The sequence below is a fragment of the Clavelina lepadiformis genome, chromosome 3, assembly GCF_947623445.1.
Source record: "Clavelina lepadiformis chromosome 3, kaClaLepa1.1, whole genome shotgun sequence".
Taxonomy (NCBI): domain Eukaryota; kingdom Metazoa; phylum Chordata; class Ascidiacea; order Aplousobranchia; family Clavelinidae; genus Clavelina; species Clavelina lepadiformis.
Window position 1 is genome coordinate 15,405,871 of NC_135242.1, and position 27,910 is coordinate 15,433,780.

General features: G+C 36.3%; 4 protein-coding genes across 7 annotated transcripts; 1 reads left to right on the plus strand and 3 right to left on the minus strand.

The window, feature by feature from the left end:
• The first annotated feature begins 1,212 nt into the window (after positions 1-1,212).
• On the plus strand, positions 1,213-3,560 carry LOC143449663 (phospholipid scramblase 1-like). 3 transcript variants are annotated; one of them, XM_076949956.1, is made up of 7 exons: positions 1,316-1,620; positions 2,211-2,285; positions 2,393-2,603; positions 2,685-2,793; positions 2,902-2,992; positions 3,255-3,313; positions 3,421-3,560. In XM_076949956.1, the coding sequence occupies exons 1-7, from the start codon at positions 1,440-1,442 to the stop codon at positions 3,445-3,447; spliced, it is 753 nt and encodes a 250-aa protein (XP_076806071.1). In that variant the 5' UTR covers positions 1,316-1,439; the 3' UTR covers positions 3,448-3,560. The 3 variants fall into 3 exon arrangements, with proteins under 3 accessions (XP_076806069.1, XP_076806071.1, XP_076806070.1); XM_076949954.1 differs by lacking the exons at positions 3,255-3,313; positions 3,421-3,560 and adding an exon at positions 1,213-1,306 and having other exon boundaries at positions 1,418-1,620; positions 2,902-3,135; XM_076949955.1 differs by lacking the exon at positions 3,421-3,560 and having other exon boundaries at positions 1,318-1,620; positions 3,255-3,391.
• LOC143449664 (eukaryotic translation initiation factor 4E type 2-like) lies at positions 3,229-8,209 on the minus strand. 2 transcript variants are annotated; one of them, XM_076949958.1, is made up of 7 exons: positions 7,665-8,209; positions 6,270-6,843; positions 5,458-5,659; positions 5,118-5,222; positions 4,700-4,852; positions 4,416-4,552; positions 3,229-3,822 (listed from the first exon to the last, which is right to left on the minus strand). In XM_076949958.1, exons 2-7 carry the CDS (start codon positions 6,287-6,289, stop codon positions 3,780-3,782), a joined length of 660 nt encoding a protein of 219 aa, XP_076806073.1. In that variant the 5' UTR covers positions 6,290-6,843; positions 7,665-8,209; the 3' UTR covers positions 3,229-3,779. The 2 variants fall into 2 exon arrangements, with proteins under 2 accessions (XP_076806073.1, XP_076806072.1); XM_076949957.1 differs by having other exon boundaries at positions 6,270-8,209.
• A 3,921-nt stretch (positions 8,210-12,130) lies between these two features.
• Positions 12,131-19,301, minus strand: LOC143449981 (vacuolar protein sorting-associated protein 37B-like). Its single transcript, XM_076950345.1, has 4 exons — positions 19,103-19,301; positions 18,805-18,976; positions 14,268-14,350; positions 12,131-13,292 (listed from the first exon to the last, which is right to left on the minus strand). The coding sequence occupies exons 1-4, from the start codon at positions 19,244-19,246 to the stop codon at positions 12,957-12,959; spliced, it is 735 nt and encodes a 244-aa protein (XP_076806460.1). The 5' UTR covers positions 19,247-19,301; the 3' UTR covers positions 12,131-12,956.
• A 6,550-nt stretch (positions 19,302-25,851) lies between these two features.
• LOC143450268 (uncharacterized) lies at positions 25,852-27,871 on the minus strand. The gene has a single exon (XM_076950743.1). It carries the CDS (start codon positions 27,072-27,074, stop codon positions 26,448-26,450), a length of 627 nt encoding a protein of 208 aa, XP_076806858.1. The 5' UTR covers positions 27,075-27,871; the 3' UTR covers positions 25,852-26,447.
• Between the last annotated feature and the right edge of the window lie 39 nt (positions 27,872-27,910).

Sequence of the window (27,910 nt, forward strand, 5' to 3'; positions counted from 1 at the left end):
ACTATATAATTAGCCAAACCAAGTTTTGTAACAAAGAGTGTGATTAACTGATTATATAAGAAAACGAACGTCAAACAGAGTATTGTTATAGTTGACACGAATTTTGTATACTTTAAAACAACAACACTTAAAGGCTTGTGTTATTTTATCTTTGCATTTTTAAAACAGTTTTTGCACACAGTGCTATTTACTGCACAGTTTACCCAACGTTTAACAAGAAATTAAGAGCAAATTGCAGTTCAAGTAAAAGTAACTAATGTTTTATATAGCAAAGAGATTTGCCTTTGATCGATTTCATGTAGGGGGCAAAATCTGCGATAATCGCAGATTGTCAATAAGCAAACATTAACTTTCCGTTTATGAATGTCAGCTTAGAGGACCCTTAATTGACGCTTCAATTAATAAGGTGATTTGCGAAACAAACTTCATTACTGAACGTTAGAAGTGTTATTTTGTATAAACAAACTCGATTCCTGTAATGAGTGAAAATAATGTTATCAGAACTTGTATAAATTAGCCTTTAGCGTCAAACAATCTCAATGAATAAGGTTAAAAGTAGTCTTATTTATTGACTATTTTTCTGCTTAAGTGCGCTTAAAGGTTCTCCGAAAAATTCGTGATAGTAAACACCTTTTATTAAAACTGTGCAAGATCAGAGTTTAGCCCATTACATAAAGCCACATATATACCACCTATACCGTATACCTTTCTTACATGTAAAAACGAAAAAAAAACCTATACCCGAAGTAAACAACGTGGGTGAGGAAGTATAGGCCTTTATACGAGATATGGTTATACCGATGTATGAGCTACAAAATCTATTTAACGTAAGCCCACTTACTGGGCAACAGGGAATTAAAAGTTTCGTTTTATACTTCTTTTAGTATAACATGTATATTTCATATACAATTAGTCTAGAATCAATCAACCAATTATCCTACGGATATATGAAGCACTGAAAGTACTATTGGTGTTTACCAAATACAAACTTTTGTGAAAAATGATTGAAAACAAAGAACATAAGGAACATGCTAATGGAGTGTTTTCTAAAACATTTGAACCACATTTCACTTAAATAGCTATGACGTCGAAATATAGGCTATAGACTACGATTGTGCGTGCTCTCTGTACGAGACCATAAAATACATTTGCCGTAAAAATACGAGCCTGTTTTTAGTATTTAAGAAAATAATACATAACTTTTGTTTACTTAGGTTTACCTAACATTATTTGCGTTGGCGACAACAACAATATGTCCTGTATAAACAGTACGTTAAGACGGAATTTACGATGAAAAGCAAGTAAGGTAGGAAAAAGAACGATGTTTCGGACAAAGAAACGATCAGCATTAATGGAATAATCTGAGTTGAAAACACGTTATGCCTTCAAAAGAGTAAGTCCTGAGATATTTTTGCAGATAGAAAGTTTTATTTACGGCAATGTCAAGTGGAAAAATGTCAAAGGACTTTCCAATGGATCAGGCAGTTACTTGCCAACCAAGGTACTCACTCGTGCGTGAGAAACATCTGAGTGAAACCATCAGGAGACCCAATTGTAAAGGGATCAAGGTTTTAGAGCAAGTGGATGAACTACATGTGAGAAGAGTTGGTGGAAAAGGAGGTGGGTTTGCTAAAGTTATGAATTTACATGTAATCGACTCTAAAGCTTGCCTCAACTAGGAAATAATTAAGCTGCAAGCTAGTTATTTCATATTCATGATTTAATAGTGGTATCGCTTTTTTCCTTGCAAGACTATACTGCAGTCGAAATGATAGGAAACACTCCAAACTAGCCTATATATACAGTCTATATATTTGGAGCAGGAGAATATAATTTTTCACAATTACTTTTTAAAACTATTTAAGAATGTTGTGTAGCAAAGTAGCCTATAGTGCGCTATTGATGCAGAGGCTATTGACAGTGGTGGATTTAGGTTTGGCATGGACCAAGACGAGGTATGGCGCAACGTGGGCCCCAAAGTTACGGGAAACGTAGAAATCTATCCCGTGAATAGTTAACAATAATACTCGTATACGTAATATCGTATAGCAATAGCGCGTATACATAAACGGGGGCGAGGGCTCTTGGAGTAGGGGCCCGAGACGACAGCCTTGCTCGTCTCACACTAAAGTAACTATTGCTTATCTATCACATACACTTATACGGCACACCTGATTACCAAAAGTCGTTTAAAAATTTGTACTTTTTAGGTGTAATATGTAACGGGTACCAGAAATACCAAATTTCAGACCAAAATGGAGTTCATGTTTTTGATGGGATCGAAGGTAAATTACGATTTCTACAGTAATTTGAGTCAAATGAATGTAGGTCTGATAAGTTACATCACATCAACGTAATCAGATATATCATTATTTGCAATAATTGTTTTTAGAATCGAGCTGTCTTTGCGTGCATTGCTGTGGACCATCCCGTTCGTATAAGTTGACAATTAAAGGCAAAGCTGGTTCAAATTTGTTGCAATTTTGGCGCCCATTCGGCTGCGATGACGCCTGCTGGTGCTGCTGTGGATGTGGTCTAAACACAATTCATGTTACAAAGCTCGATGCATCCCCGGAGGAGAATCTAGGAAAAGTTGTGCAAGAGTAATAGTTGCTTCTTAAACCTTTTAAGGCTGTACGTTTAAACTATCGTTTGTGAAAGTAATGCTGATATCATGCCTATAGATGGAGCATGTGGCGTGAAAGGTTCTGCATACAAGAAAGGAATGGACAAAAGTTCAGCATAAATGGTCCGAACATTACCTGCCGATGTTATTCAAACATCACTTTCAAAGTGATTAGCAACCTTTTTATGTGGTTTAATTTCTTTAAATATTTTCTGAACTTCTTTATTAAAACAACACAATTTAGGCGTTAAGTTTAGTCTTGGCATATTTTATAGGTGCAAGAAAAAGATGGTGAAGAAATTGGTGCAATCTGGAAACGGGCACAATCCGACGGAAATGATACTTTTGTGCAGTTTGGAGTAACATGTAAGACTCTTGTATACGTACAATCGTACATTGGCATATATACAGCGGTTTTTAGACGATCTCCCAAGACCAAGTGTAGCTATTGCGCCACCGATAATAATGCGATGAGGTTGACAATTAAAACAAGTTTTAAATAAAAATTTGACAATCCAAACCCGTCCAGAAACTTAACGTGCATTCCAAATCAAGCAGCACCCTGTACCAATGTACTATAGAATAACGCAACAGTACATTGCCCACTTAACGAAATTTTAATTTTCAGTTGCCAAACCATGCGAAGTTGAAATGAAAGCCCTCCTTCTGGCGGCGGCATTTTTGTTGGTAATTTGTAAGATTGCAATATTTTATGAAATTCTAATGAAAATCAAAAGATTTCAACACTTACAGAGACAAATTTGAAAACGTGTAAGAGTAACTTTGTTTTTCAGAACCACAAATTTTTCGAAACAAGTTAAACAGGTACATCAAAGCAGCCGAAAGTTGAAGCTCGATTTGAATTCAAATTAGCTGAAATATCTTATGCGGTGTGTTCAAATATTAGTAGAACGTAGCAAGGATAAAGAGACAACCATTTCATATGCAATCAATTGAAGCTGGATGTAAAATTTATTTGTAATACAGTAAAACAATTGGTAATGCAGAAGAATACGTTCGCGTGTTTAAATCTTTCTTTGCAGAGAGCGCAGACCTACTGCTCATAAATTGTTCTACATGAGCGTCACAGGAACGCAGTATAATCAACACCTGCAGAAATTTAGTTTTCATTCCTCATCGTACACAAGGAGTATTATCTTGTGAATGTCTCTGTATTCCGAAAACTTGATTTGTCCCTGCAAATAACATAAACTTGTCAATAAGAACCATGTTACCGAATACAGTAAAGCACAATTAAATTAATTATTATTGGCGTACAAGTAGATGCTGAATCTATCTCCTTGTAACCAGTTAAAATCAATTGGTGCACATTTTGGTTTTCATAAAAAACAAACAAGTTAGGTGTGTTCTGTGTTGCACACTTTTAGCAGGAGACAGATAGCAGTATATAATTTCATGTCAGGATAAAATGAATAAAGATATTGGTGCATGAAATTTGATAAAATGTTTACTTGTAAACTAGAAAGTGATCTTCTTTGACAAGCATCAATCCAGTTACAATACTAAGTTTTAATATGTTAATAACTTCAGCTGCAAATGCCTAGTATGCATTTCCTATAGAAGACACATATTTAAACATAAAACACAAAGAACTAAAATCATTGAAGCTATGAACACTCTTTGATGGCAAAATGAAGTAAAACACACTAAATATATTTTGATAATTTAAATAACCATAAAATAAAATGGTACTGTCTGTACTTTGTCTACGTTATAAAGTAATACTAATGTAATGTCGATATTGGTCTAATTGTAAAAATTATCTTACTTTAAACTTTCATTGTGAGTCTTATATTCCATAACTGTGTTAGGGGGGAGGTTTAAAACACGGCGAAGTGTATCTCGTATTCTAGATGTCACTTGGCCGTCACTTGCAGTTCTGTTCCAAATCGATATGATATCTTCCTAAACAAAAAAATTTAAAAAAATTATCCATACAAAATGAGCTATACTATCTGATAACTTCATAAGGCTCACAAAGCATCTTTCAAGTTAAGTTTTTATCATCTGCATTTAATTTCCTACTATCTATAAATGAAAAATAAGGCATACCTGAAATCTAATAGAAACAACAGCGCCACATATCTCATCTCCAACCATAAACTGTTCTCCAAGCATGGCAAGTATTAAATTTTCCCAGCATCTGGAGACAAGACCTTTTCGCAAACGCACAATCCATTTACCACCCAATCTGTTGTCTTTGTCCTATCAATAATGGAAAAATATCAATAGGCTACTGCAAAGTTAATATAAAATGAGTATTGTACTACAGTATCATATTTATCTAATGTACAAGTTACACCAACAAATTTTCAGTGCGATTTAATAAATTCAAACACACAAAATCCGTGCTATTTTATGATAATCTTAGGCTTAACCCATATTTTTACGTACTGTAAATACACACATAATATAACACATATACTATCAGTAAATAAGGACATTGCCTAAATGTAGTTAGTCCACCCACTTCCCACAATGGCTTAATGCCACCTTTAAATATATGGATGTCGCTGTGGCCAGTCAAATCACTTGGTCTAATCATGTGACTGTATATTTTCCAGAATTGCTCTACCTATTGATAAAAATGATCTTATTACTATTGGGAAAGAAATGATAACTTTTACAAACATATTTAACAAGCAACAAGCTGAAAAATGTATAGTTTGAATTAATTTGTTCTCAAGGTTGTGTTTGCTAAAATAGATTCCGTCAAAGCAAGCCAATAAAAGTTTGAAACCCAATGTTATTCACTTTATGTCAAACAATGACAGAATTTTGGACACATTCAACTGTCACTAAAGACATACTGATCGAAATGTTCCAATTATTTTCATATTTTTTTCAAAACTTGAAGGATCAGGATTTCTTCCAGGTGGCTTTTTGGAATACCAAAAACAGTAAGTATATTGTAAGGGGTGTTCCCCGGGGCCTGGTGCAACATCTTTAAAACCAGTAACTGCATCTTCTTTCATCTCCTCCGATCCAGACCCACTATCATCATCTTTTAACCTTTGCATAAAAACTTTATTACTTTAACACATGTATTTGCTAAAAAGGTTTTAGTTATTCAAAACTAAATGTACTGTATATACTGGTAAGCTACATAGGCTGAAAATATGTTTGCTTTGTTTTGAAACAATGTATTGATGATACAAAATGCAAAATGATAAACAAACCCAAGAAACTCCAAGGTTCAACAAAGCAAAACATGGCCCATATTAATGAAACAAACTCAAAAAGAACCACAAAATATAAAATTTACAACACCCTATTCTGGATTTTATGGTGGAATGGAGTATGCCTGTTTTCTACATGTGACGATGTTGACCAAGCAGACAAACATTAAAGTAAAACTCGTTACCTTGAAGCTGAAGAGACCAATTATATCATTTCGATTTATTGGTAAACTACCAATAACTTACCATATAACCATAACTAACCAATAACCAACTTTGGTACCATATCAAAACTTAAGCAAATTAGCAACAAACGTCCATTAGAACAGGCAATGATATATAGGCTTTTTCAGAAAGACACGCCATTGCTTTTTGTATGTTTAGCGCTTTAACGTATCAGCAGCTACCACAAAATCCAGACAAGCTAACAAAAAGGAACTCACGCATCAAACTTGTTGTTCATTCTTCAAAATGGTCTTGGATTTGACACCCAGTATTTAGTGCATATGATTGATAAAATCTGCTTTTGTAGTTATTTGAAAGAAAATATATTACCTCACCTGATACAGCCTATTGCAAGTATTTCTTACTGTTTCAAAACATAAAAACACTAGTATTAGAGTGTGAGTATACATTTTTCAGATGTTAAAAACTCATTATTTTAATTACATAATTAAATGTGGTGGCAAAATCTTAAAACCATGGAAATTCTTCTAAAATTATTCTGTTTATTGGGAAAAAAGAAATGTTTTCATATTTATAATGAATTTACATGATTGAAATGCACCAGTCTGTTGTGCACTGTTTGTGTTGTAACTAAATGATTTTTAAAAAAGTACTGAAGAAGCATATACAACAGTCACATAATTATGTACTGTCTCAAACAACATTTTCTGGTGGAATATTCTCAAAATTGAATGAGGAGAAAAAGAGAAGAGTAATCTTGTGCTGATGCTTGGTGTCGAATTATCACGCTGAGATGGTAGCAAGTACAATTGATCTTTTGTCTGCATAGCTCTAAGAAATGTAAACGACAACATTTTACTAGATAGATCTTCCCAGAAACATTGCTTGGGTGCTGTTAAACAAAGTAAGCAGATGAGCTAGTGAATGTCACCGATCTCCCAAGCGATTTCAGTGCGATTTTCAAGACCAACTAGCTACTACTAGCTGGGTGTTAAGTGTAGAACTACAATAACTTAATTATAACGATGGTGATGAAGTACTTTAACCTAAACAATACATTGCCAAAAATACAAGATTATAGAAAAATGAATTGTGGGAAATAAGCTTTTGTTCTTGATCAGAGGATAAAAAAGAAGAGGAAAAGTAATTAGCATCCCAATGCTTGGCGAGGTTAGCGTCGAAATATCAATGCTTGGCGAGATCACTGGTTACGAACCAGATCTCTAGAAAAGACTAAAAAGTACAACAGAGAAGTTCGACAAGAAATGATGCGTACAAACACGCAAATGCTGGTGTTATGGCATACATTAAAGCGTCAATTCTTGTTTGTTTATAATAAATTGACATTCAAACAACTTATTTTTCTTTGTCTATTTATTATAAACCGGCATGATGAGTAAAATATTCAGCGTGCATGTTGATAAATCTCGTGCATGCAAGTGCCACACTTTCCACAAAGGTGTGTAGGCTCTTCATATTTATAAAAAAAAGAGTTTAGTAGAACTTAGGTGACTATTTCACTTTAAGCAGCTTCAAAAGCCTAGGTCAAGCAGTTCATTGTTATAGTTATATAGGCAGTTAGGTTCTAAGGACAATAGTGTAAAGTACATGCATGAAACTTTTTTAGGAAGCAAAATGCACGTCTGACTCGCCTGAACTCTTTCATGTTTTGTTTTCCGCAATTATTGTTTGGTGCCTGTTTTAATTTTCTATAGTTGCAGCCCCAGCTGCAAACGATAGTTAACACCTAGCATTTTGTTAGCTTCCGGGCTTCGCTGTTTTTCCACTGTTCGTTGACTGTTTGTGAGCATACTTCTTGTTATAATTTGCTTTCAAAAGTTAGCACCATTCTGTTCACACGTCACACAGACACAGTGGTGGATATTAAACGATACGAGAAATGTTGTTTCGAATACCAATTGACTTGACTCTCAAGACCTTTATTTACCAGATAAAACAACTTGAATTGAATCATTTCTACCGAAACACTCGGCTTGACTTGAGCCTCAATAGATAAAGACTTGGTTACCACTCTTCCAGAAACCTTGTCTACAAATGCAGCGGTTTTACGTCAACTAACCGTTACTAAAGTGACGTGCCGGTGTAGTGCCAAATATCGATCTCCTCTGTGACGTAGTAGATTCATTGTCTGAGGATTTTACTCAGCGGCAATCGTACCCCTATTCAGTGGCTAAATAATATGATACTGTACCGTGTCTTTTGCTAACGCAAGCATACTGGCAAACAAAATACCAAGCTGAATCAAGCCAACAGATACCTGGCAGACATTTTTTTATGATCACTATAATGTTAAATTTAAACTTTCGGTGGGAAACGATGTCCAAAATCGCTTTCAAACGTCTTAAAAAGATCGAAAATTAACCCAAAAATCTTGCAGGCGTTAATTACGATTGTGTTTGTCGGTACTAACTAGTGACTTCTACAGAGGCAGACCACTTTCAACTTACCTATGTAAATTTAAGTTTAACGTGATAAAATTTAATTTTTATATCTGGTGAGAAAAGATGTCCAAAATCGCCGTCAAACGTCGAAAAAAACAACGAAAATTGACGCAAATAATTGAAAACGTTTTGTAACTTCCATCCTAAATGTCTACACCAAAGTGAGAAAAGCAAATGGTACTATGCCAAGTCGCTTTAACTATTGCTTGAAATATTGTTAAAAATTTTGAAGTGATAGTGGCGGTCGACGCGAATTGTCCACTTTTTTTATTCCCATTGCGTCCAGGTCTGCTCTGGCCCGGAATGGCAGTACCTGCCAGGGTCCTAGCTATGGGTCAAATATAGCATGGAGTCCCAGTCTCCTTTAAGGCAGTTTGAATATACTCGAAGTTCATTCTGGCAACTGCGACGTCATCGCAACCATGTGTACTGGCCACTGTCTTTCCATTGAAATACTTTTAGTGACGTGGAGTAAGAAGATTTGTTACATGGGTAACAACCTGTCTGCTACGACTTTTTACCCTGGCCTGCGTAATGAAGATGTCAGTCCAGCTTCGCTTACAACGATTGCAAAACATGGGAAGCAGAAATTACCAGTTGTAAGTCCTCAGTTCGACTGGCGTAGAGACAGAAAAGCAAGAGAACGGTTGCAACACAAACTGGTCTTAATCTTCAATCCTCCACTACAACATTTATCTGTTATAGATGCCAGAAGGACTTGTGTAGAGCCAGACGCTGGGCAGCCCTCAGTCAGTAAGGTGCTGCCTCGCCACGATCCGCTAGCCCCACAGAGTGCGTGCATGGGGCTTAGAAGAAGCCCTGCAACTTATGACTTGTTTCAATCAAGCCTGCTAAGATTCGGCCTCAACATCAGTCTGAAGAAGATGATAGTAATTTCACAGAGCGCAGACGTCCGACCTGGCATTAATGTCTCCAATCAAGACCTCCACATCGTCCATGACTTCGTTAACCTGGACTCTACCATCTCCGACTCCCTCTTTCTGGACACCGAACTCAGCAAGCGGATCGGCAAGGCCTCAATCACCACGACCAGAATGACTAAAAGAGTATTGACCAAAAGCAAGCTATCAGAACACACAAAGTTACAAGTATACACTGCATGCATCCTGACTCCTGAGCACTCTTTTGTTTGGAAGCGAATCTTGGATCACACGACCTCGGCACAAACATCAACTTCTTCCACTTACGCCGTCTATTAGCCGTACACAAAATGTCAGGTGGCAGTATAAAATGCCTAACACCAGAGTGTTGTTTAAATGCAACTACTCTCGAGCTGGGATGCAAATAAACGATATCAAAGTAAAAGCGTTACCACTATCCCTAATCCCCTGTTGTGTTACAAATTGAAGATCGATCACCTAAGATTATAGATAAATTTAAATATATTTTCATTTCCTCTTCCGGCACTATTGATTCTGATGTAAAAAATCGTTGCATTTGTCTTGCCGCAGCTGCATTCGAACAGTTCCGAAACCTCATCTTTTCAAATCAGTTACTTAGTCTCCCCACCCAAATTGGCATGTGGTGTAAAAAGCGGTTTAATCGTGGTAGACCAGTGTCAGATCCAGTGGCTTAGCCTCAAAGAAATGCCCAGAAATAGCTTCCTCAAATTGTCCTCTACTCAGAGCTCCGCAATGGCGTCCAATTGGTACCCAAAGAAAAAGATTGCCACATCATATCAAGTCAATCATGCAAACATGCAATATCAACCCCGATACCATAGAAAAATTAGCAAACGACCGAATCCAATGGTAGCGTCTCATAAAAACTTGAAAGAAAAATTTGCAGCAAGCCGAACTGGAACGAACGAACAGAAATTGGATAGAAGAGTACATCAGGAAAATTCAGAACTCAAATGCACTTATGGAAGACCCTTCTCCCACTTGTTTACCATTCTGTAAATCAAACATTGGCTTTCATTCCCATATGCGGAGTCAGAAAATGGGACAAGGACCGTAACGGTCTTTGCTTCGACAGACCACCATATAAGCAAGTAAGCCTTTGCCTTCACATAAATGAAATGTAATTGTTTTTTCACATTAATTGTTCGCATTGGTTGTTCAAACATGTTCTGTAAATTCTCCGAGACCGGCGGGCACACTGTTTTAAATTATGACGCATTTATTACCAATGTGTATTTCAGAACTCCGCTGTGACAAAGGTCATTCAATATTTGTGCGTTGAACTCGACAAACGTTGTTTCCAGTTCATTCTTGGTTTTTACTTTCAGATTAAGGTGTGCTTCCCATGTGGATTGTCTGTTACTGTATTCTTTACTGCTGTCATATTGTTCTCTCAAAAGTAAAGCAAGCAGATTTCTCCAAGCAGTGTGGTCGTTATTTCAAGGTTAACGCCACAGAAATATCACGTCACACCTTCGCTTTTTATTGCCGTTAAGCAATGACACCAAATGCACAAATATCATAAAAACAACCATAAAAGCATGCCGGTTGATTTCATTTAAAATGCACATAAATACTAAGTAAATCAATTCAAGCAAAAAATGTCAAAACTTCATAACAGGTTAATAGGATGCGACGAGAATATGTCGAGAGACGAGACGAACTATGGTCAGTTCAGCGGTATAATACGCATATGAAACCTTTCCGATACGCTGCAAAGACTTCTGGAAGTTGTACCATTGTATTAAATGTAGGTTTTAGTCGATTGTTATGAGCCTAATTAATATTGATAGCGATGGAAACTTAATTTTGTGTCGGCACAACATTAGGTTTTTTGGGAATTATATTATCGGACTGCAAATTCGTTCGTTCTGCACGTTCACAAATTGCGTACGCGATCACAATTTACGAACGCACAAGTGAGAAATTTTGCTAGGCCAAAGGTTCATGATATCGCGTTGGTAAATTACATACGCGTTCACAAATTTTACACGCTAGTTTAGCGTACATTCAATTTATGAAGACGTTGTTAGGAACCTTTCGGCCAGGCAAAATATAATACTTACACTTTCGCAATTTACATACACGTTGAAAAAAAAGCGAATTCTGAGACATATGGTTAGCCATAGCTTGCCGTGAGTTTTTGAAATCGGAGCGTCACTTTACTAATCAGCACAGCCGCAGTTCAGCTTAAGCCTCCAATCGATTTCGATGCTTCGTTTTCAATACGCACACTGCACTATATCCAGTCTCATTAAGTCTAGTCGTCGCAAATTGAATCAAATTTTGAACCACAAACTTTGAAACTGTCGGATACACTTTGTACATGGAAGCCCAAAAGTGGATATGTGTAGAATCGTTTGGGTATTTTTATTTGAACGAAATTTGTTGTTTGTTGCAAATTTGAGATTTGCTACTTCTGCCGTCATATCCATAAAATCTTTTCGAACTTGGAGGGATAGTTGAGGCAGATTGGTGGCTGCAGATGGATAAATTATCAAATCATTTTCAATAGTAGGCGTCAAAGTTTTACCATAATAGTCCACAAACTTTTGGGCAAGATGCTCCATGTGTCCGATTATGGTCTGCTCAATGTCAACTATTTCATCACAAATATAGTGTTTTAGTTTGGGGAGCTTATCGTGCTCATTTCGGGTAACATAGCATTTCCATAGAATGAACACCGAAATTCTGGACGCATGGCAACCTTAATCAAATTTTTATAACACAGCATAACAGCGCTGTTAATTGTATTACATAAATAGTCAAAGACTGAATACAACACATTTAAAAACATCTGAATCAAGGAGAACCTACAGTGCATCATACTTTTTTTTATAAATGTACAAGTACAGTACACTAAACAATAATCATGCGGCAACCATATCATATCTGTTGTGAAACAAACTGTAAATAAATCATATTCTCGAACTACTTCAGGCAAGAGTTCTCGACTTTTTTATAGTCGTGGCTTAATGGCCCACTTTGTTGAGCATTTCTCAAAGTTCTCCGTACGTGGGTTACGGAATTGTTAATTATATTGGAACTGTAAATTAAATTTACTAACTCTTACTTTATAACCTAAGGTCCAGCCATAGCTTCAATGCTGAAAGAAGACTGAAAATATACTGAAATATAACATGTGAATTCAAAGTTGAATCAATTCTGAAATTAAAGAGCAGACTGAGATTTCCAAAAATGAAGACGTATAGTCTGGTAATAAATACAAATAACACACAGTTCATTTGGAAAAGAAATGAAACTAAACTGTTTCTACATCTGCAAGCTATGACTTGCAAATTTTTCAAAAAGCAGCATAGCCCACTTGTTGAGAAGCGCTAACATAAGGAATTAACAAGAGTCAATCAAAACCCAATAATGAACCTGACTGTTGAGTTAGATATATGAAGGAATCAGAAGTTATATCCAGCTTTTAAAATAACACAGCATAAAAATGTTCAGGGATCTAAGTGAAATATAATTAGGCATCCGGTTCCACTAGGCATATACCAATTGCCCATGCCAGTTATAGGATATTGTATACATTTCATAGCAGCATTTAGCGCCATTTATAACTAGGATATTGCTGGGCACTTGGCTGACTAAATGCATTGGACGGATAACTAGGACTTTGTAACTGAGGTTGATACTGTGGCTGATATGCTCCAGACTGCATTTGTCTGCTTGATCCTGGATATGGTGGAGTGGAAATAGATCCTCGAGGAGGAATAGTCGGTGTGGTAGTTGTAGTTGAATTCCTTTGGACATCTAATATTAGCTCCCTCATTTTTTCTGTCTTGATACGACGCATATGGGCTTGCATTCTTTTCGCCTTATAATTGGTCATAAAGTCTTGCACAGGTAATTCTCCATTAAAAAGTTGTTCAGCCAACTCCTACAAACATCATTAAGCATCATTTAATGTATGTATGTTTTAATATAGGTCAAACAACATTCGCCAATGATGTTCTGCACTATTCCAAAATAGTAGACGACATTGCATCATATACTACAGAGAAACCTTACTACAAAAACCCCAGTATTACTATAATAGCCTCAGTTCGGACATAAAATGTTGATTGCATTTTTGTATGATATTTGCAAGCATCAAGACAATAAAAACAAAAAACGTTTTACACCTCCAATTGTAAAATGTCAAACGCAGAGTTTGAACAAACCAACAAAAATTGACAAAGAATCATCATAACATTCAAAGCAGGTGTCTGAAAACTTAACTAACCTCCTTTGTAGTTTTGCGTTAATAAAATGCAAATTGTCAATTCAGTTTTAAATTAAAAAACAAGTTGCAAGTGATCTAGGATACTCACATACTGTAAGGTTGAGCTATTTTTACACCGAGCAGGAAAACAAATCGACTAATAAAAAAACACTCTTATACCAAACAGTAAATGTATATTAAGCATTTAAAAACTTTACCGATAAAATGTTTGACAACTGTGACTTAACAAACCATTAAGAAACAGAGAAGAGCCTTCCCTGTATGTAAAGTAAAAAAAACTGATAAAAGTTAAATTTCCAAATCTCTATTAGGTGAGCAAGCAGTTAGAACATCGAAATACCTTTGCGATGGCAATATTGGGCACCTTTTCCTTAACTGTTGAAAAATTAAGGTGACCTAAGGCTAATTGTTAAACTGTTTTAAACACTAAAATGTCTGTCTAATTCCTATGTTTTCTGTGTTGGTTTTGCTTTTTGGTCGTTCTGTGTGTGTGTCATAAACCTAAACATTTTTCTCTCAAACAGTTATGTTTTTAAAGCTGATAAAGTGTGACCCCGCTTTTTTCATAATAGTATTCTATGGATTCAAAAAATTGCACTAATATAGAGTTTGGTTGTTTAGTATTATTACCTCAGATTTTTCCTCAGTGTCAGCGCATGTAGTTTGTAGCACAGCTAGCATAGTCTCCAGATTTACATCTTTCTGTAGTGATTCTGTAAAAATTCACTGCAGTTACAATAACAAAAATTTTCACACACATGCAAAAAATTAAATGCCAATAAGAATAATTAATAGATTAGCCTGCTCCCAGTAGGGATGGGCTGATACAAACCCAAACAGATTTGCCCAATATCGCCCGTGTGGAAGATTCGTGCAAACACAAATACTGTACTAACAATGGTGAACCGTAATACAATGTTATGTACTAATAAACTTATCGACTTGTATAAGAAATGATGATCTATTTTCCAGGCCAAGCTAAACTGAAATCAACATTTCTTACTGAAGGTCATTTATTTAAGGATTTTGCTTTTCAAATCGCCATTTGATCGTTACTTTCTAGCAACTACACATTACATTACAAGAAAGGTTTGGCAACTTTTAGAAGAAATTTTATCATTTGGTGCTAATACAATTAGATTGGACATTCGTTTGTGTCGAACTTTATGATGTTCGGACTCGTTGTGGAGTCGCACGGGCCCGAATCATCATCCTTGTGGCACGTCCCTTTGGGTACCAGTTCTACTGTGTGGTTGTAGCTGTGCAGATACCCACAATTTATTAACTTCTATTAATCACAATAGCATGTTTTTTAAAACAGATTTTAAATTTTCGTATAAATAACTGGTCAACACAAAATTTGCTTCGTGGATGAAAGTAGTTGCCTATTACTAATTTTGCGGTACTCAATCTGAAAATGACTCTTAAAATAGTCCGTTAGTTCTAGTTTTAAGATACTTGAGGGAAGTGAGGTCATAAACAAAAACAGAGACTGTATCAGCCAAAATATTGGCTCAGTGCCAACTAGCAAGCCACTTGTTTCACTGTGCAACGCAACTCCTCAGCACTGTTCTGGTGTTATATGTTTGAGTTACCTCATTCTATTCTTGTTGCGGCTTTTGTGTTACATAGTGTTGTTACTTGTTAGTCCTTTTCAGAATCTTGTTGCTCTGTGTCGCACTGTTTTGTAACACATTGCTGTAAGTTTTCGTGCAACTGGTAGTCTTGCACTGCAGGTAACGCTAGCAAGCAAAAATTTGCTTACTTTAGACTACATAGAAAAGCATTCTACCAGATACTGACAAAATGCAAAGTAACTGTCTATTTTAGTTAGAGTGTATCCGAAAAACTCTTGCTTTTTGCTTTTTTTAAGAATTGAGTTCTTTTTACTATGTACAATAACCTTTTAAAGTAGCCTCCAGTATATTTTGAAAATGTCTCGTGTTTGCGTAAATTCTGCAGATAACTAGACCCCTAGAACAAGAAACACTAAACATCTCTACTTTGGTTGTAAGGTCGGGGATCAGGACAAACCTTGGGCTACCCACATACACTGCAATTCTTGTGTAACGTCCTTTAATGAGTGGCTAAAGAAGAGAAAAACAATGCCATTTGCAGCGTCAATGTTTTGAAGGGAGCCTACAGATCATGTTAACAATTGTTGCTTCTGTCTCATGCCTTTCATGAAAAAAGGTTTCAACAGGAAGAAGAAATCTATGGTAGATTATCCTAAAAAGCATCTGTAATTCGCCCTGTTCTTCACATTGACCAGTTACCTATTCCTAAACCATGTGAAATAGATCTGGTAAGTCCAGATGGTGCAGAGAACGCTGATGAGAGTGACATTTTTTAACCATGCACATCTAGTCATGAAGAACTTGGTATTACTACATCGAAACTCGGGAACTCTCACAGACACAAACCAGAAGAATAGAGACTGTTCAATAATTAATTCGTCGAAACCAAGTTTAAAGGCTGTGTTGCTGCACAATAGAAATATAATGCCATCAATTCCAGTGGGATACGCAGCGAACATCAAAGAAACCTACGAGAATATGAAGCAGCTTTTACAGTGCATAAATTACAAACGATACTTCTGGCAACTGTGTGGTGACCTGAAAGTAATTGCAATACTACTGGGGTTGCAGGGAGGTTATACTAAGTATTGATGTGTTTTTTTGTGTGAATGGGACAGTCAAGCCAGACATGAACATTACCTTAAAAAGGAGTGGCCAATAAGAAGCACTTCGAAAGTAGGTACAAAAAATATGAAGTACACCCCACTTGTTGAACCATCAAAGATTTTACTTTTCCCTTTGCAGATTAAACTTGGATTAACGAAATATTTTGTTAAGGCGATGAATCAAGAAGGAGCAGCTTTCAAGTACATTTGCATTAAGTTTCTTACATTAAGCCAAGCAAATCTCAAAGAAGGTATTTTTGTTAGGCCCCAAATCAACAGGCAATTCAACGATGAAAGCTTTGATCACATTTATCACTTTTATCTGGAAAAGAGAAGATTGCCTGGAATGCATTTCGAGATGTTGCACACAATTTTCTTGGGAATAAAAACGCTCTCAATTATCAAGAACTTGTGAAACACTTGATAGATTCCTATAAATACATGGAGTACAACAAGTTTTAAATTTCCCAAACCATGACAACCAAAACTGAGGAATATTCAAGTTTTAAATTTCTGGGTTTCATGATACAGAGTTAAGAAGGACTATCGTAGCTATGGTTATTGGAATGAAAACAGCATTGTTGAAAAAGATGAATCACAAAAACCATAGCTACGGAAATGTGTTCTCTTTAAGCAAGACAATCTTACTTCTCACAAAGCCGAAAAGACAATAAAAGTGTTTACAAGAGTTGGGATTGAATGCAAAGACCATCTACCCTACCAAGTGTACTGACCACTGGCCCAATCTTGCTCCAACTGATTATTTCTTGTTCCCTAATCTTAAAAAGTCTTTGAAAGGCAGAAAGTTTTCCACTGTTTCAGCAGTGATAGAAGCAACAGAACAATACTTTAGAGACCAAATATTATTTTCTAAAGGGTTGAAAAAGAATGAGAAACGCTCTGTCAAGTGTGCTGAACACAGAAGCAAATATTTGGAATATGTAATTTGCAAGTTTCCTGTTCCTAGCGCAATTCTTTCATGGTCAGGCCAAGAACTTTTTAGCATTCATTCTGTTGTGTGTTAAAAGTTTAGATATGTTACAGCGGTATGTTAAAGTTTAATGGTTGTATGTTACAGTTCAGAGGTGAAAACAATCGCTTTAACACCTATTTTGTTTACTTTACGACTTTATTCTACACTCAAGTCATTGTTATCATTTTATCTTGCTTTTATCCTTATCTTTTGCAATTCCTTTTTTTGCGTCCTAATTTAGAGCAGTCTTTAAATGCATACTATCTTACGTATTCTATATCTAATTTCACTGTGATATTCTTTCTATTTCAATTATCCGACTCTGGATAACTTGATTAACCTACATTTTTTGATGAAACAAAGTAGTCCGGATTAAGAAAGGCTGACTGTATTCAAATGCCTTAATTAGCTTACGAACAATTTAATTCATTCTGGCTTTAAGAAAAACAAATTGATATATTGTCGATGTAAGTGTTTATATAATAAAACATTTCTACATGCTCTTGTGGCCCCATTGCAACCACTTAGTAAAATCAGCTCAACCTCGCCAAAATTGTATGTTTAAAGCGTTCATGTTATTACTAATTAGCTTGATGGTGCAACATAGGTTCAGTTAACTATGCTTGTTAAGTAACTGATGTATTAACTTTCATTACCACTTATGTGTTAACAACGATAGCAAAAATATAAGAAAATTTTAGTTTATAAGAAGTTACATGAGTTAACTGAAGTGAGCAACCAGAGGAGTGAACCTATTCTGCCCCCTTATAATTCACAACTGGTGCCTCCCGAGAATCGACGCCTATGCACAAAGCTCTAGTGAGCATGCTATTACGTATGCAAAACAGTGCTTCTCAACCGGGAGTCTGTGAAGCATCTTTTAAGGGTTGCGGAGACAGGGTGCCCTATAAGCTGCGCAACTGTGCATTGCAAATACCAACTGATTATAAATTTTTATGCAGGAAAATATTTATGATTTTCATGCAGTTGCATTCCACTGCAAGGCAAGCAGGCAGCATACTTTTTCTCTATGACGTCACATAATTGAATATGTCACAATGACCTCTAAACTTGCATTGTATTTTTGCTGATACAGTAATTTCATTTTAAAATAAAAACAGGATATAGTTTGGCACTCTTGGTTAAAAAATATAAAGAGTGCCAAACTATATCCTGTTTCTTATTTTACACTAAAATTTTGTTAACATGGTTCAGACAACATGGACTTAGTAGACAGTAATTTCATTATTACAGTAGTTCTACCAAAAGTTTTAAACATTGTATTAGTGGTGGTTTTATTTGTTTTGTCATAATGTGATAAACAGCTTGTAGATTTGAAAAACTACTTTCTCTTACAATTAAAAATAGCAAGGGTCTGCCAAGACAAAAAGGTTGATAACCACTGCATTAGAGTATGTGGTGTTCACATTACAAATGTTTTTTCAACATTCTTTCACAAACCGCACAAACTCTATCTTATTCATCTTAGAATTTAAAGATATAAAAATTACCCATTTTAGCTTGATTTAGTAGAAATCTTTCCTGTAGTTCTTTTAAATGGGAATACTTCTCAGCAAGAGTTTGACGGAGTTCATTTAGAATTGGCTCTTGACTTACATTATGGTCTGCTATGCTTCTGTTTTCAGCTTGAAGTAAATCCTTGTCCAGTCGCATTTGTTTCATCTGATAAAAGAATAAAATTGGTTACATTAACTATGAATTGCATTTCATTGGGTATAATTTATAATATCTGTTGGTCATAAAAATAATTTGAGTTTAAGCATATAAACTTTAGCAAGGAGGTTATACCTTTTGCTGATCACATATGATTTGATTAATTTTATCTTCATCGTCCATTAAATCCTGCAAATCATCTTTTGTAGCATCCTCCAGCAAGTTAGTAAAATCAGGTTCATCCATAGTTCTTCCAGAAGGAGGGAATTGAAAATTCATTACTTTACTTAATGAAATCACAATTACCGATACTATAGCCTAAGGAAGATTTAAAATAGTATAACAGCAATAACCATTGGTAGATAACATAGGTTTAGTGAACTATCCCTGAGGTATTTAGGTTTAGGCAAAAATAAATTTATTAAAGATCTGGGCTACACTGATAACAATTATAGAAAACAAAAGTGACTATTTCATTTTTTTGTATGTGCTTTTGGCCTGTTTTGCGGCCATGTTGATATTTTAAATCTACATAAAATATTTCTTGAACTCGACGTTATTGCTGTAATACAGGTTTTTTTCCCGTCATGCCTTGCTACATTTCCCTGTTTTAGTTGTGGTTTTTTAAATCCTTTATGTTCATACAAACATTATATAGCAGCCTTGTCGGCCGGTTTGTATTTCATAGCAGGATTTACCGAAATCTCAAGTGTGCAGACCTACTAACTCAGATGTGCAAAGGCTAGCCAAGTAAGCAACTATTTTACCGTTCTCCAGTACATATTTAACACTTTTATAATAGACCCGATCTATCTAACAGCTCATTCCTTACCCTGAGGGCAGGATAAATTTTCATGATAAAAATTTCATATAATTTTATCGACTCTTACCAAAATTTGGCCGACAATAATTATGGCTACATAGTTGAAACCAAATTTGCTTATTCATCATGCTTTGATAGTTCTGAACATTTATTCAGAAATGCACGCTTAGATGCTTGTCTAAGCCGGTTAGTGATGTAAGAATGATCCATAGAATGAGAATGAAGCATGGGTTACCACCACTGTGGATGTGCATTTTAAAATATCCTTGAGAACCGAATCTGAAATTTTTCGGTTCGTTCTTATTTTTGAAACCGATATTATTATGATTACAATCATTGCCCACGGAAGTTTAGATTTACTTTGTATAATCTTTTTGAAGACGGTTATTGTACATGATTTCACTGAATGCGATGATTACTACTCTGCAGAAATGCTTAAATGATTATAAAATTTAAAGCATTTAATCCTGAAGGTGACTATTGCATTAAATCGAAGAAAAAAAGGTGGTGAGTATATGTGCAACGACACGTGCGTTTGAACAAGAGAAATGAGCGCAATCGCAACAATCATTGTTGAAAAAGGCAATTAAGGAAGATTTGAACATCACTTAAAGATTTAATTTTAAAAACACACTTGTGTAGAATGGCGTGAAACTCGATTTTAAATTACACCTTGCCTTCATGAATTTGTTGTTAACACTAGGTTTATTCACATTTGCATGGTGATACCTGATTCATTACAATGTTATGATAAGAAATTTCAAGTTCGCGTAGGTCGGCTTTCAACAAAACAACAATTAATATCACGAACTTGCAAGAAGGTTTGCCTGAGCAGACAAAACATAACTACTCGCAAATATTACAGAGCTTTCTTTGGATCATATTGTGCAACATTGGAATGCAGGTACGATAGCAGAAGCTGCACTTACTGAACGTCGCTTAATAAGATGGCTGACACAGACACACGAGATAACAAAAACGTACAATGTTGACCAGGCTTTGCAAATAAAGATTAAGTCTACAATATTTATGCTCATGATTTCTTGCTTTTTTATACAATTGCATTTAGTTTTAAAGGATCTGGTGTGATATGATGATATAAATTTAAAAATAATAAATCAGTCCGCTAATAAAAAACGATAGTGCTTCGAACACATTTTTGTGTGGTGTTAGTTTGATAAGCACTTGCAAACGTTTTGTTAAATAACAATAGGTTATAATTGCTCATTGAGAACATACCGTACTTGTATGGCCTAAGTATTTCTAACGTGATTTCTGTGTCACAGTTGTTAAATTGTTTAGAAATTACGACCCTCTTTGAGCTAACAATTAATTGATCACAAGTGTCAATTTCCTGTTGTCAATCTCCTATTTGCGTGTTGCTGTTATGTCATGGATCCTGCATACCAGTATGCCACATCAACAATAAAAAATCAGGTCATGTTTACACTGCCCTAATTGTTATATGCTTGCTATAGGCCTATATTCAAATATTTTTGTGAATCATACAAATTATTGAAAAAAAAACAAATGTGGCTCGCGAGCTTGGGCCACATTGAGCTAGGACAGAGGTTCTCAACCTTCCATAGTTCGTGGCCCACTTACAGTGACCTTAAAAATATGTGGCTCCTTCTCATCAATCAAAAAGTTGATTGTTGATTGCAAAACTCTTTTTACTTCACTACTTCTTGTGCAGTAGCCTTCGCGCCGCTAATAAACTCCTCCATGGCCCCCGGTTAAGAAACCTTGAGCTTGGTTATTACTTGTCGGTCACAAGAAATGTTCTACTAATAATTCACTTAAATACCCAAGTCAAGAACATTGTTTTTATATCGTGACATAATAACATAGATATCCTATAATATAGGATAGGGTATAATATAGGATATCTATGCATAATAAGGGCCGCCTTCTCAGTTATATGTAACATTGAATTTGCGTTTTTGGGGCACCGATTTGGAACAATAACTGCTTACCCATTAGGCCTACAGATGAATGAAAGTCTTTTTTCCTGTTTACTGTCTGACAACTACTCTTTGATTTCAGGCCAACTTGTTGCTGAACTTGCCCGTTACTAGGCCTGTAACACAGGACTAGGCCTTTAACACAGAATCTTGTGACGCCACTAACCTATGCGCCAAGTGCACCTGAGAATGCTAATGTACCATCAGACCATTCACTTGACAATTTATCAGCTACTATTAATTATTGCTTAATCAATAAAAGTTTTGGTGCAAAATTTATGCTTTTTGTTGTCAGTACATTTATGTTGTAGCGTTCGCCACCCTGTCCGCTACGTAGTGGCAGGACATCGCGTATATTTTCCGAAAATGTCATTGTACATATTCCTTTTTCAAATTTTGTGTTTCAAATCAGTCGATTTTAAGACATGGTAAAATAGAAACGCAACATTTCATTGGAGTCCGTTCAATTTCACATTTCAAGCAACCGTTCAATTCTGCAGTGTACTGGAATGATAGAATGTACGATCGTGTTCAGAAGAATGTGAATTCCTGCTCGTTAACTGTTTGTGAGCATGTGGTTTTATTGTGCTATAACTACAACAGTTAGCATGGTAACTTTTTCTCCACATAGTTAATGGCGAAAATAAACAATAAAATGTGTGAGGTAATGTGCAGCTTTCGGTGTGTTGTAGCCTACTACTGTTACTGCCGTTTTAAACCAAAATTCATTTCAGTTGCTACAAGTTGCAATTTCTCAACGAGAATCACCAACGCTCCGACGAGATGTCGCGCCGAATGGATGTGACTTACAAGTCGTTTTATCCGTTCGGCACATTTTCGGGCATGGCTCAACCTTTCAAGTCTAATGTATCGGAAAGATTTGATATGTGTGAAGCTGCCGTTGTATCTTTAGTAACTCCGACAATTTTGACTCTTGAAGGGGCGTGCTCATCCCAGCTGCAAAGACGGCTACAATACTAAATTGGTACAATACAGAAATGTGATTCGAAAACCGTGTTTTGTTCGGCAATGTAAGAATGTGTGTACTGTAGAAACTCGGTTTCTTTAAAAAAATCTGCGAGTACAAAAAGCGCGCATAAGGCTTACCATACGTCCCGTTTGAGCTGGGACAGTCCCGAATTCTAAGGCTTTGTCCCGGCATCCCGGTCAGTCAACCAAAAAGTCCCGCTTTGGCATTTAGTCAGCCAGCATTGCCCTACACTACACGAATATTAGCATGCTGTAGTTGGTCTGATTAGCCAACTTGCTGAATAGTGATGCCTGATGCGTGTTCTTGGTTCATTGTGTTAAATGTGAAAGTGATTGTTACGTCATTCTAGCGGGTAGTTGGTCCAGTAGTGGGTTGATTGTTAGCGCATTCGTTAGTTCAGTAATAGTAGGCTAGTAGAAAAATAGTAAAATATGAACCACATTTATCTGATAATGCTCGTTGTTCTGAAGCTTCCCGGTTTTCAATCACAAATTTATGGTATTGTGACGGTTACGTCACGAGTTGTTTTTCGAAATGCTTGAATTTTTTTGGGGGATTTTGCAATGCAGTTGTTGACCGGACTTGAATTCTCCTTAATGACGTCAGATAAATTACCTCGCTTGAACTGGTGTGTCACATATATATACCGATGTAATGCTTACAATCTTTCCTTTTTACGTGATCGATTTCACTTGTTACCAAGCGCAATGTAACATTCAGTAAGCTTTGCCCGAAGGTGAAAGCCTTCGTGTCTGATAATAAATAAAATGGGAACTTCATTATTTAGTAATTTGTATACACAGAATAAAGAAACTAACAACATTGTCACGCCGTTTGAGAAATGGAAACTCATATCATCGAAGCAGAAGTAAAACAAGTTATCAACCATCAATCGTCCTTGCTCATATTCCAACAACAATCGCCAGTGTACGCGGTCTTTATGACAGATGTGTTTGTTGTGTAATACTTCACACAAGTAATGCACAAACGAAATTTTAATTTGTCATAGTATGCCTACACATAACGCACACACGACACTAATTATAACTGTTACATAATTCGTTTTACAACAAAAGTGGTACTGCACGCCACGATACTCCCCCGCCAGATAATGGCTGAAGAGAGGAAACGAACGGACTTCGTTAAGTGGCGAAAAATAAAAAATGCAATAAACATAACCGAAGCTCTACAAGCATAAAAACATTATTTTTGCAAACAAAGAAGTTGAGTAGGGCCTTTATCTCTACCGAGAAAATTACACAGAGCGTAAAACTAGTGTTAACATAAAAGTCAGAAACTTCTCGTTGAGATTGCATCCGGTAAGGATTAGGCTACCTTTGTCGGAAGAACGTGTCATCGGCTGCATAGTCGGTGGTGACGGCATAGGCTTGTGTTCAACCTGAGTTTGCGTTGATTTCGTGTGGACTATGTGACATGAAAACGTTTGTGTAGACGTTGTCGTCGTTCGTGGTATAGGTTTGCATCGCTGTTGACGTTACTTCTCATTGAAGTTGTCCCTTCAGAAAGGTTTTGCGTCGAGCTGACGATGACGAAATCGTGGTGATTGCCGAAAGCGGGTTGGTTTGTACCATTTGCAGGACTTTCTGCATTCATGGCCAACTTTCCAAACGATCAATGGTAATAGCATACCTTGAGCTTACGTTGATTCTTGCAGATGTTAGGAACGTTGTTATGTGAAATCAAGTTAATTTCACATGTTCCTTCATTCCTCTGTCTCCTTAGCTGCACAGAGAAATGATGCAAGTCGGCCGCAGACGGTTGACTACGACGTTGTTTTCGTCTTTTGTGGCTTGACATGGCATTGGTTGCGTGGTACTTCGTGCTCCAGGCCAATACATCGTTGTCGCGGTGGGTTAAAGCTTCGACATGCGCCTCCAGCTGTGAGATTTGTTCCTGTAGAACGACTGAAGGTGTGTAGGTGGAGTTCGGAATCGAAAAGGTCATTGTTGTTCTTATCATGCCCACACAACCAGAAAATGGCAGGTAGCTCATGCTGACTTGCGGGTGTCATCAGTGTAACGTATCGAAGTAGTTTGATATATGCGTATTATGCCGCGATGGTGACTATATAGTTGCCGTGAGTGGCTTAAACTTTAGTAATCTATCCGACTCTCTAGAAATACGTCTCCACCCCAACTCACAGGGGGCTTTGAATCGAATCAATCACAAGGGTAGCCTATGTTGCCATCACGAGTGTAGTCAGTGTAAAGTGTCGGATCCATAGTGAATGCGCGACGCACACAATCGAGGCACATTCGAATTACGTGATAATTACAACATGAATATAAACATCTCAAAATATAAAACTAACCAACAAACATGTTGCGGTGACGCCACAGAAGTATTGCTTCATGGCAGATAAACACACCGGCGTCGATGCCCAGCCCACACAGAAAGAACCTTCTGAAAAGCATTTTATTTATGGTGTACATTGTACTTTTGATGGTTTTCATTTGTCGTTAAGTTTTTACCATGTCTGCATAATACAAAATTAGAAACTTGTTAAAACCTTACTGTTTACAGTTTTTCACTTTTCCAAAGGAAGGTAAGTGTTATGTGACGTTCGCCATCCTGTCCGCTAGGTAGCGGCTGAACATCACGTTTATTTGCCCAAAATTTGACTCTCCGCGTCAAGCTATGCCTGTGCTTCAACACATGCTATTTGCCAATAAAATAATATCAAGTTGGACGCAGTCGTGTATCCGGAACAACTCAACAACATATATTTAACGTAATGTCCTTCATTACGCTATAGGTTAATGTAATGGGTTGAAAAATGTTATTTGGCGGAAAAATGTTTGTGTACTTTTTTACCTTATACACCATAGGTACTACATTAACACATGTTAATGTAGTATTAATGATTAGGGATTGGCAGATGCGAAACCGAATAGATAAGCCGAATATTAACCTAATGCGAGATTCGTGCAAACCCAAATATCACAATTTTTACCAAAGATTCCTCAAGTAATTATGGCTGGCTGCTGCTAATCTTTTATTTCAATGACAAATTTGTTATTAGTGTTTTCAGTGTAACTTGTAGTCATAAGTATTATATGACACCCTGATTATTATATGTCCCAAGTGCATAGCATTGCTTTGTATTAAAACAAATTTCACATTGCTTAATACAGCAAGTATTTTCTATATCAGGGGCGGGCAACATACGGCCCGCGGGCCGGATCCGGTCTTACATGATAATGTGGACTGCGGCCACATTCTGCCGCAATCCCTGTATTGCGACACTGAATAAGTCCAAGTTTGCCAACCTGAAAAAGATGGCCATGAATCTACTTGTTCTGTTCGGGTCTATATACATTTGTGAGCAAACATTTTCGACCATGAACATTAATAAGACAAAGCTGCGTTCCAATCTATTCAGGAATCCGGCCCGCCAAGTACTTCATTTTCTCATATCAGGCCCGCCGACCGAAGAAGTTGCCCGCCCCTGTTCTATATGAACTACATTGCAACGTAAATGTTTCTAAAACTGTAAACTTTGTCAAACATATTTGATAAATAAAAATACAATAAAATAAACATAACCTTTCATAAGCAATGGCAATACCATGTAAAATGTCGCCTAAGATTCATATCTTATATATATATAAATTTTGTCTAAAACTTGAAATGTGGTTTTCCAAAACCAATAAAGCAAATTTCATCTTAAACCAAACACTACTACATTACAACACATACATCATTAGATTTGTCTTTTTGTCTGTTTTGACAATGCAGAGCAAAATCTTCTTGCAACTGTTTTTTGTAAAAGTTATGGCACCAGTCAGCAGCACTACTTCTGGAATCTGGTTGACTGGATTCTGTTGCAGTATCTGAAATATTAAAGTCATCATGATGATCATGTTCGATTGAAAATGTTGACTTTGCAGCTTTAACTCTTGAACTTGTCTTAAACCATGGTCGAACAAATGATGAATTTTCTCCTTTCTGCCACAATGCTACATTGTCTTCATGTTGAAAAGACTTTTTATGTGCAAGCAATGCTTGATATGCTTCACTTATTTCTGTAAATGCTCTTTCTGACTGATGGTGCTTGTTTCTATCAGGATGTACTTGAAAACTTCTCTTGTAAAAAGCTTGTTTAATTTTTTGTTCAGATGCTGTAACTGGAACCCCTAAAACATCGCAAAAATGCTTTACTTGTCTTTGAGTCAATGGAACATTTGGCCGAGTTGACATTGGTAGAAAAATGCCCTTAAATGAAACATGCTTTGCAGTGTTACAAAACAAATTAGTGTGCAGAATAGTTTGATGAGCAATGGCATACTTCCATTTGCCACAACTCATTTTTATTAGGTTGTCATTAAGCGCCTTACGTTTTATTTAATTAATCTGACACAACCTGGAGCCCCATGTCTAAGGTTGCAATAAATGCCTACAAATAAATGATTTACTTCAGATGATTAAATATAATTGAAATAAGAAAAAAATTCTGTTACACTTTTGGCAGCTAAGGTCAACCACCAAGAAAGTTGTAAACTCCACCAATGTTTCATCTACTTCATGTAAATTCAATACAAACTATAAATAATGTAAGAACTGTTAAACTTCGGTATGAAAAACAATGAATTAACTTCAAGATTATGAAGTTTCCTGTGTGCAGTTGTCATAGTGCAAAGTTTGCCCTGTAAAAACACTTGGTTAGTAACTTATTGATTTACCAACATAAACGGTTGGTTACTGAAATACGTGCCAACACAATAAACGTTGCACATCGTTATCAGTTAAAATCAACAATCAGTGTTATGAGTTGCAAAATAACGTCATTCTACCCCTTTTCTTCAGAGGCGCCGCAAACTATTTAAAGATGCAAACTGCAGAGGCAGTATTGCACCAAGGGTATTTCCAATAATCTTAGGCAGTGTCTATTTCACCTGCAACCGGTTATTGAATTTGCAAAAAAAGTTGTTTATGCGAGCCATGACCTCTCTAACCTTGACCCAAGCTACAGGAACCCATGATCTCTCTGATAATCCTAACAACCCAGGTTTCAACTTCTAGAAGCCAATGAAGCTATGACCTCTCTAAATTTGGATCGTGACTTTATTTCATACGAATACAGGTAATGAATACAGTAGCATTCTGGTGTCATACCAAATTTGTTCCAGGCATCGTGACGTAGG